This window comes from Gossypium hirsutum, chromosome A06, assembly GCF_007990345.1.
Source record: "Gossypium hirsutum isolate 1008001.06 chromosome A06, Gossypium_hirsutum_v2.1, whole genome shotgun sequence".
NCBI lineage: Eukaryota > Viridiplantae > Streptophyta > Magnoliopsida > Malvales > Malvaceae > Gossypium > Gossypium hirsutum.
Genome location: NC_053429.1, coordinates 17,474,902 through 17,484,802, shown reverse-complemented (window position 1 = coordinate 17,484,802; position 9,901 = coordinate 17,474,902). Strand labels below are relative to the sequence as shown.

General features: G+C 33.6%; 1 protein-coding gene across 6 annotated transcripts; it reads right to left on the bottom strand.

Annotated features, from left to right (window-relative positions):
* Nucleotides 1-4,383: 4,383 nt before the first annotated feature.
* LOC107962762 (probable acyl-[acyl-carrier-protein]--UDP-N-acetylglucosamine O-acyltransferase, mitochondrial) lies at nucleotides 4,384-8,362 on the bottom strand. 6 transcript variants are annotated; one of them, XR_001701762.2, is made up of 12 exons: nucleotides 8,069-8,357; nucleotides 7,898-7,977; nucleotides 7,412-7,536; nucleotides 7,202-7,310; nucleotides 6,950-7,042; nucleotides 6,723-6,839; nucleotides 6,545-6,628; nucleotides 6,266-6,370; nucleotides 5,348-5,434; nucleotides 5,115-5,247; nucleotides 4,877-4,976; nucleotides 4,384-4,788 (listed from the first exon to the last, which is right to left on the bottom strand). XR_001701762.2 is itself a non-coding variant. In XM_016899261.2 (11 exons), exons 1-10 carry the CDS (start codon nucleotides 8,151-8,153, stop codon nucleotides 5,128-5,130), a joined length of 1,005 nt encoding a protein of 334 aa, XP_016754750.1. In that variant the 5' UTR covers nucleotides 8,154-8,362; the 3' UTR covers nucleotides 4,384-4,976; nucleotides 5,115-5,127. The 6 variants fall into 6 exon arrangements, 4 of the variants coding, with proteins under 4 accessions (XP_016754750.1, XP_040971201.1, XP_040971202.1 ...); XM_016899261.2 differs by having other exon boundaries at nucleotides 4,384-4,976; nucleotides 8,069-8,362; XM_041115267.1 differs by adding an exon at nucleotides 7,675-7,814 and having other exon boundaries at nucleotides 4,384-4,976; nucleotides 7,898-8,356.
* Between the last annotated feature and the right edge of the window lie 1,539 nt (nucleotides 8,363-9,901).

The following is a 9,901-nucleotide window of genomic DNA, read 5'->3' as shown; positions in this document are numbered from 1 at the left end:
TCCATTAAAGTTGATTAATTTCGAGTTGGAATTTTTGTTGATGCTTTTTGGATTAATTTGTAGATATTTGTGCATTGGTTGATTTAAACTATAAGACATGAGAAAATCAAGCATGATAAGTTATTTTTTAGAAATTTAAAATCTTAGGTTATTTCTCTACATTGAAGTTTTATCTTGAAGTTTGAGATTTGCAAGTTTGACATCAAAACCATAATTTTTGTGAGGTTTTGAGCCTTTAGATCATACATTTTTTCATGTTCATTTTATTATTGGTTATGAGTGTGTCAACTTGATTTGTTATTTTAGAATTTGCTTCGATTATGCACGTCAAGACCACATCTTTGATTTGATATACTAAGATGATAAAGGCACTTAGGTTTTAACCCACTTATCCTATAAAAAGCCTACCTTTTTAATTAACCGTTAGTGAACCCCATTGAGCCTAACACATCGTTTCTTGATTTACCCATTAATGTTAACCCATAACTCATTTTTTGTTTATTGAGACTTTTCCCATTTTACTAACTCCCTTTTTTTCGAAATTTGATCTAGTTAGTTACTTAACTATGCTCTTCTTTTTGATTTACTAAATTATTTCTGATAGTTCTAGATAAAAAAAAGAGAGAGAAAAAAAAATTGAAAAATAATATTGATTATTATTTATTTCTATGTTATTGAGCTTGAACAGCTAAATTCATTTTGAGAAGAAGCTCGTTTTTTTTCTTGAATAGTTCTTAATTTATGCACTTGTTTTAAATTTAGCATTTGTTTATTTTTTTTTAGTTTGGTAAGTTATCAATTCGATCTCGATTATAACCAACTTTTTTGGTCTTTCTCCATACCCTTAACATAAGCCCCATTACAACCTCTTAAAGACCTTTTGATTTGTGTGTCATATCATTTTATTATGGTAAAGATTTGATTTTCATGCAAGCCTATGGTAATGACATTCTTTGTTCAACTATTGAGTGCATATTATTGAGCCTTAAACACTTTTAGTGCTTGAGTAAATCTTTAGTGAGGAGGTCAATTCTTGTTGATTTTGAATAAAAGGTAACTACTTAAATAAAAGGAGATACTTATATTTTCATGCTTACAAATGTTAGCTTGGATTGTTTAAAACTTTAGTGCTCTTTTAGTTAAATTTCCAATGCATGATTATTTGTGAATTACTTTGAGGCATTATTGATGGGAATTACAAGTTGAGAAATATTAACTTAAATGTCAGTTGAGGATTTTGCTTGAGGGCAAGCAAGCACTTAAGTGTGGGGATATTTGATAAGCTATAAAAGTAACATATTTTAATCTCATTCTTAATGCGTTTTTGGATGATTAATTATGTAAATTAGTGAATTTGATGCTTCTAATCCTTTAAATTTATGTTTCTATACTTAGGAGAGCATTTAGGAGTGAAATGAGAAAAAATCATACAAATAGAGTTTTTTTCAGGAGCCACACGGCCTGGGCATTTCTACACGGGATGGATACATGCCCATGTGTGCCATACAGGCTGGACACATACCCATGTGCTAGCCCATGTCGATTTAGCACCCTGCTTCCCAAATACTCGGAAAAACATATTTTTTAGGCTTTCTGAGCATTCTAAAGTCTATAAATACCAAGAAGAAGACCTAAATGAGCCATCAGAGAAGATCGAAGAAAACACTCCAAGAACACTATAGAGCCAACTTGGAAGCGGATCTCCATCAAGATCGAATATCTCCTTTTAATTTCTTTCAAAGTTTTTATGAGTTTATTTTTGTCTTGTGGTTATTCTGACTTTGAGATGTTTCTATTTACTATTATGAACTAATTTCCTAGATACCTAGGGAATATGAAACCTATGACGAATTCTATTATTTAATTTCTGATTTACATGATAAATACTTAATTCTTGTTCTCAATCATGTGTGCTTATTTCTTGTTTTAATATTTTTAGGATATTAATTCATGTTCAATATGCTTTAATTCAATGGAGGAAAAGTTCCTGTCTAAGAGTAGATCTAGCATAATTGAGTGGAGTTGCATGCAATCCTAGAAATAAGACGACATAAATCTACTAGATTAGAGTCAAATCTAATATGGGAATCCATAGATCGAGTTAATGCGATAATGAGGGTTTTAATTGGAAAGAGATTTTAATTAATCAACCTAGAGTCAGTTGTTCTTACTCTCAAAAGAGATATTAACATAATTTAGGGATTTCTACAGGTCAAGACATCGAGTGAATATATCATTTAGATCAGATTAATAATAATAGGAGTCTAGGTGGATTCTTTTCTGGGTTTTGTCTCTCTCATTGGTTATCTTTTGATTATTTTCCTGATTCGTTCTCTGTTGTGTTCTTAGTTAAATTAGTTTAGTAATTTTAGATTAAAACTCATCACTTCAAATTGTCGGCTAAATAATAAGAAAACGGTAATTACTAATACTTTTAGTCCTCATGGATACGATATCTCTACTCACCGTAGCTATACTATTGTTTGATAGATGTGCTTGCCTTTGTCGTATTTATAGTTAGTTCTGTGACCATCAAATGTATCACAAAATGCGATCCATCCGAGTGACTCAGAATCTGACCCGATCAAAGAAGGGACGGCATCTCGTTATTGGCTCACCACTCTGCTAACTTCCCACTCTGCTAGCGCACCATTCTATTAGCTCGTCACCCTGCTAGCTCACCTCCTCGCTAGCTCACTAGCTCGCAGGATCTCAACAGGGGTAACTCTAAGGATACATGTTGAGCCTAAGGAGGTAACTCTAAGAACACGTGTTGAGACTGGGGGGTTAATGTGTCGTTATGCAAGGAATCGTGTCTAATAAATATGAAAAAAACGCTCAACAAGAACGATTACATTTCTTATATTATAATCCTAAATTTTATAAAGGTTTTGGATTTCATGAGGTGCCCTCAATAATCCAATTACTAACAAAGGGTACATGCCAAAATTCCATGAACCAATTTGACTGCTTTACAAAAAAAATATATAATCCTAACTTAATTTTCAATAAAAAATTGGAACACATGAAAATAATCAATCAACTTGCAAGGCGAATCTCCAAATATGCTCCCTTTTTATAAAATAAAAAAATAAAAAAAGGAAAAATTGTACTAAAGCATGTATTAGCTAAGGATTTGTACTGAGATTTGATGGTACGTATGGATTGCTATGAGATTCTTATCTTATACTTTGCTTCTTTCCTTACAAAATCCAGAAACCTGTTGGATATTTCTCAGCTGTAATAAAGAAGTTATAGAAAACAAATTAAGGACGAACTAAGGGCACTGGGAAAATTTAATGAATGTACTTAAGAAAAAAAATTAAAAAAGCAAAGGACTTGCTTTAAATATCTTCGTTCTGATTTCTTTGTTTAATTAGATTTGTTTCATGTAATCACTTTAAATAGTAGCATTCAATCAACTCAGATACTTGCACCTTCTTCTTCATCTCAAATTGCAACCTTTATTTTGTATATATATATATAAAAACCTCTACCTCCATTTGTCTTATCATATGATTCCTGGCTAGTTTTCGCAACGATTATTAATATAGAAAGAGAAATCAAATTCAATTTTAATTTGACTATGTGGGATAATAATAAAATCTGTAAGAAGAAAAAAAAAGCAATCAATGGGGACGTGAGAATCATAAAATGTCACATACAAGCACTAGCTATAGCTAATAACACTGGAATGGATGCAACGCATGCACCTTGTTTCTTTATCTCACATTGAGACCAAAAAAATCATTAAACATGTACATATATCTGTAGTACAAGAAAGAAAAGACATGAAAAGGACTTCCATCACAATCCAAGTCAGAGCTACAGCTGTTGTGGCATGTTTAATGTGCAAAGCCCCTTCATAGCTTTGTTTCTTTGAAGCATAGCGTGATTCATTTACATTTAAAATAATATATATATACACACAGCTCTTGCATGGTAGTTTCTAGTTTATTTGGGAACATATATACTTCATAAAATATTGACTATAATTATGACAGACACAATCATACTAAATAATCACCCCAAATCAGGGTAACTTTAGTGTGAGTGGGTGAAAGAAGAGCAGTATGAAAAAGAGTTCATTAAAGGGGAAAAAAAGAAAAATAAAGAAAAAGTGGGTTGTTTCCTTGAAAAAAAAAAACAGGGAAACCTGTTATGCTACAGAGCTGAATCGTTCTTTACCAAGCCTTGCATTAACAATGAAAATGGCAAGTAATGCTGGAAACCATAAACAAAAGGGGCCACGTTTGCAAAGTTATTCTCTCAAACTACAATTTCGTCATCAATCATCAATCTAAGCATTTTAACGAGTTGCTTTGAATAATTTATCCACAAACCAAATTGCATAGAATACATGAATATAACAGTGTCAGAATATGCTGAAGCCTCTTCGTCCATTTACACAAAACCATACATTTATGTTTAAAATAACAAAGAAATAAAGGTGACATGAAACGAGCAAATTTATCGAGCATAAACCAGGCAACTTTGGCCATATAGTACATAAACTACAAACTGAGAAAATTTCCAAAATCTACGTAGTACGGTTTCTCAAATCTCTGCTTGATAAGAATAAGGATTGTATCAGCCAATAGACAGACAAATGTGTTGTTGAATGCGATTAAACCTTATCTCACCCGGAATCTTCATTTCCCTTGTAATACTCATGTCCAACACATTCAGGCATGAGTAAGAGGTGATGATCCTCTAAATATATGAAAATACTTAATAAAGAGTTGGAGTATACATGTGTTGGACACATTTGTATATGCCACTCGCTCCCTAGTCCGGGTAACATAGGTTAAATCAATAGCAGCCTCAATCAATATTTGTATACATATTTTATATATCATATAACTACAAATCGAACCTTTATGAAACAAGCTAAAGATTCTTGGATTGGCTCACGCTGGTACATGCCACAGATAGAGTACAAAGCTTAAAAATGCTACAGTTGTCATATAAAAAATCTGCATAAGCACACCAAAAAATAAGTCCAACTGAATCCATTTAAACACTAACCAAATGTCCAAAACAATTGTAAACTAAATATAGTGAATAAAAAACACATACAAACAGACAAAGGGCAAAGCTAAACTGAAACTCACTCTAGCAATGCTTTCAAGAACTGCTCCATTGTCTGAATTTGCATATTCCACGACGATTTTCAGTAAAAGAATCACGAATGGACCGGAGCATGGAACATACAGCAGGAACGCTTCCCAAATCTTCATTATGTTCCTATAAAGATAATACATATAGCTTGAGTATTTTGCTAGACATGAATTTGAGTTTGTTTTTATTTGTGTGCATGTCTGTCACAGGAAGAGAGAGGTAATACCACTTCAGAAAGACGTTCATCAAAACCCATAGAATTTGTATTGCTGGGCATGAAAATTTTTCTATAAGCTGTTCTCAAACTCTTAATCTAGAACCTTGCACAAAAAGGGAAAAAAAAAGTATAGCACTTTAAACAGGTGAGCAAATTAAATGGAATTACAAAAAAGGGTAGAAAATTCATATCCATGTATGATCATCAAGGGCATGGAATATAAATGATGAACAATCTAAAACAGATATAGAAAAATGACTACCCAATAGCATTAATAAAATTGTGCTAAAATATAATTCCAAAAGGCTGCCACTGACATCCCCGAAGCAATAAGAGGTCAAAAGATACTAACACGTACGATGTTTAAAAACTAAAACACGTTGATTTTAACAGCAAAGGAAGCAAGTGTAAAGTAGAAACTGGCATCTTCTAATCTTGAAAACTTGTAGCATTACTCCAAATTTAATGAGTTCCCTCTTAATATCATTCATCAATTTATGGATAAGTTATCTTACAATTTCTGTCATTTCTAAATGTTTGCCTTGGAGTGTCAACTCCATAAGATACGCTTTGGAGAAAGGCATACCATAATATTGCCTTCCGGCCTACAGCAGTCAGTCTTGTGGCAAATATCAAACATCTTCATAGGACGGTGAAAACATACACAACTCAAGAAATGAAGGCAGGAATACAAACCGAAGTAAATGCAACTTAGAATAGTTTTCAGAAAATCAGGCTGCACAAAATGCAGGTAGCTAAAAACCTCAAGCAAAATCCAGATGACAATGATATGAGATTTTAATTGGTGGAAGACTACATCAACAAATAAAGGAACCTTTTCAACTAATGTCTTATCTATCTTACACTAGTATTATGATAGAACTAAACTATAAGCCATCATAATAAAAGTTGAATTTTTCCAACAACCTCTGTGACTTGGAATCCACAACGCCGAAGACCCTCGAAATTCAAACCACGAAGCTCAGCTCTATCTCCAGAAACCATCATGTACTTTGGGACATCTTGCGAAACCTTCATGCATAGAAATGAATAGGAAACATGGTTCAATTCTTTTTGTAAATGCAAAAAAAAAAAAAAAGTGTAAAAGTCTTCGGCACAATGATTGAACTGTCCCATAGGTGGACTATGCTACTAGTTGGCTTAATTAGCATCTTTTTGCAGTGTAGGTCATTTATGCAATCATACCACAGATCCACCACCAATGAAAGAAAATGAGCCAATATGACAAAATTGATGAACAACAGTTGGTCCTCCAGTGTGCACATAGTCCTACATTGTAGCACTTGAATCAAGTTCTAAGCAGAGACTGCTGTCTACAAGAGAAGCACGCAGAATGACTCCAACAAACATTAAGAAGACTCACCTCCACGATGACATGTCCAGCCAGGAGACTGGAATTAGCAAATATATTATTGTTACCAATTTTGCAGTCATGCGCGATATGACAAGACCCCATGATGAGATTGTTATCACCAATAACCTGATAAGACAGCTAGTTAAGAAAGGGAAGAAAAGGACTAGAGAATATACACATGTTACTTACTATGATATAAGAAAACAAATATGTGGTTATTTTATATTCTTATTTACCGTTCTATCACATGACTTTGAAGATCGGTGGATTGAAGTAAATTCTCTGATCTCATTGTTGTCCCCAATATCAAGAAAACATTCATCCCCTAACTAATACCACAGAAATACAAGGACAAGATCATATTTTTTGCAAAAGTTTAACATTTGAAGCATAGTGCATCAATGCTGTCAATATGTACATTTGAGATACTTCTAGTCATTAGCAGCATGCAATTGATTATGCACCAAAAGCATAATAAGATAAGTTACCTTGTACTTCATGTCTTGGCATTTAATACCAACCACGGCATGATGCCCGATGATGTTATTGCATCCTATTACAGTACGCCCAGAAAGATCATCACCGACCACCGCACCACTGCCTGATAAAGTTTAGTACTTACATAAATTACAACATAGAATATATATTTCTAACAGAACCTTATAAAGAAGATGAAAAAGCAGCCAAATAAAACTCACGTCATCAAAACGCAGTGGCTCCCCAATTTTGTATTCCCAAAAATATGGCTGGAAGGATGCATTTGACACCCATTTCCTAGTTTTGCCGAAGGACCAATTGTACATAAAGGACCTACTGAAACACCCTGTGCCATCAATTTCGAAATTTTAGTGAATCTATAGACTATAGCTAAATGAAAAGGCAATTAGAGAACTATATCTCTTTATTACACCAATAAATTAAGCTGCTTTGAAGTAAAAAAAAAAAGCTTTGTAAGTTTTACCCTTATTTATTCTTCTGGGTTGATTTAATCTTGGTATCAAAAGACAATTCAACAAGAACCATTGGTAAAGGAGCAAATTGATTGACAGGGAAAAGCCAACAAAGAACTTAGCTTTAACAGTCAAAACAAATCACAGATTTCTGATACATGAACACCAGTGCCTCTTAGGAGAAAAGAAAGCGGCAGCTATTAAACAAAGAAGAGAGAGTAGAAAACAAAGCACCTGGCCAATCACAGCATTGGGATGAACAATTGCAGTTGGGTGTATAAAGCTCGTCCCCTCCTTTTTCTCTTCGAAAACATCTGTTTCACAATCACATAGAGAGAAGAAGCCCACTTAACAAGTCGTTCAATCTTCATATTATGATATATTAAAGAGAGAGGAAGGGTTTACAGTGTAGAGTTGTAGAGAGGCGTTGCAAAGATAGTGAAGGAAGAGAAGGACTTAAAGGCCTTCGAAACTTGAGCAGCGAATTCATAGATTGTCGCTCTCAGTCTTTGGCAATAGCTGATATTTTTCCGACCTTTTCTGTTTTTTGAACTTCTAACAGAGTTGAAAGTTCGAAGGTTTAGGCTTCAGCCGCTATGTTGTTGCCTGCTTTGTGAAAGAGGTTTGACCTGTCTTGTCTTCTTCATCCCAGATTTTATCCGTTTGTAGCGTACTATTTTACTCGCATTAAAACTACACGGTTCGTTTGTCCGACTGAACGCTTGATGTATGAAGGAGATCCACATTTGACCTCAAAGAACTCGGTTATTGAGGCCCAGGAATTCTCTAACTAAGGCCCACACGAGGCCCAGTAATTGATAAAATTCAATTCATTAAATTCTACCAAAAATATGATTTTATTATGTTCTGTATTTATTTATGATATAAAATGGTGAATTTGCATCAATGATCTTCGAAATCGACCGAAGATTAGGAATAGTTGGGTGTCTATCCGAAGAATGACATTGAACTGTTTGGATCGAGAATCAATATGTCGTTTGAACTGACAATTGAACTGAGTTTTATTTTTTTAAAATATTTTTTATTGTTTTTATTTTTTTAATAATTTTTTTTATCAAATTAGTTAGACCGATCGAACTAACGAACCAATAGTCTGACCAATTCAACTATTGCTTTAGTTCTAGAAACATTAGTTTGCATTTAAGATTCTAAGTCAAATAATATACTTTATGAAATATTAAAGGTGTGGTAAGATGTGTTGGGTCCATAAATTTTATGAAAGAAATTTATTTGTAAAGTCATTTTCATAATTTTAAGGTGAATTTTCATTTGGAAAAATAAATATTAGAATTTTTTAATTTTCATTTAAAAGAAGTATTTTTTTATTATTTAAATTCTCTTTTCAAATTTTAAGGTGGAATTTGTGCTTTGTTGATAGAGACTTTCAATAAGGAATGAGATAAGGAAAAAGTAGTGGTGACAAGAGGGTTAGTTCACCTGTGACATGTCATGAATTGTGGGTCAAACCTCGTGACCAATACGTATAGAACACCCCATAGAATTCAACTTATTAAATGAGGCTTATTTAACCCATATGAATTGTCCCGATTTATGGAACTCATGGAGAAACCCATCTTGAAACACTCTAGTAAAACTAGAGTTATCAGGGTAAATAGTGTAAATCCTAAAAGGATAAGATTGTATAGAGTTTAAATCCCTTAGGAATCTTAATTGTAGATAGGAAGTAATCTTAGCCGTTGATGTAAATCGATTTGTACTGTTAAAGTCAGGGGAGTTCAACTATAAATAAAGGTCTCCCCCTTCATTTGTAATCATTTTATTCTTTCTTAGTTAAAGAATATTGAGAGCATTTACTCAACCACTTGGTGTGCATTATTTTTTTATGTGGCTATTCTGCTCTTTCAAGTTTCTTTTGTCTTTGAGATTGCTTCCACTATATTTTTAGTGCCTAAGAGGAATTCTGCAAGAATCCTTACTTTGCGAGAGTTAGTTGACTTAGGTGCATTTGAAGCGAATGGATCACTTAAGGTTGTGCGGATTACGAGACAAAATGTCTAGCCCTGTGACAGTTAGTACCAAAGCTAAGGTCGCAAAGGCATTGTTTGAGATGTCAAAAGAAGTTGTTGATCATAATGAGTCAATGGAGACCCGTGGAAGGGTCAGGAAAATAAGTCGATCGAGGGATATGTTGTCGGCTTTAGATGGTAGAGTGGCCAAACTTGACGGCTCTATCGGTGATATGAAGGAGACCCTCGA

Coding starts and splice junctions, on each gene's coding strand:
- LOC107962762 (XM_016899261.2), bottom strand. CDS start 8,153: ATGAATTCGCTGCTCAAGTTTCGAAGGCCTTTAAGTCCTTCTCTTCCT. Junction 7,978..8,068: donor CCTCTCTACAACTCTACACT/GTAAACCCTTCC, acceptor ATTGTGAAACAG/ATGTTTTCGAAGAGAAAAAG. Junction 6,840..6,949: donor CAAAGTCATGTGATAGAACG/GTAAATAAGAAT, acceptor CTGTCTTATCAG/GTTATTGGTGATAACAATCT.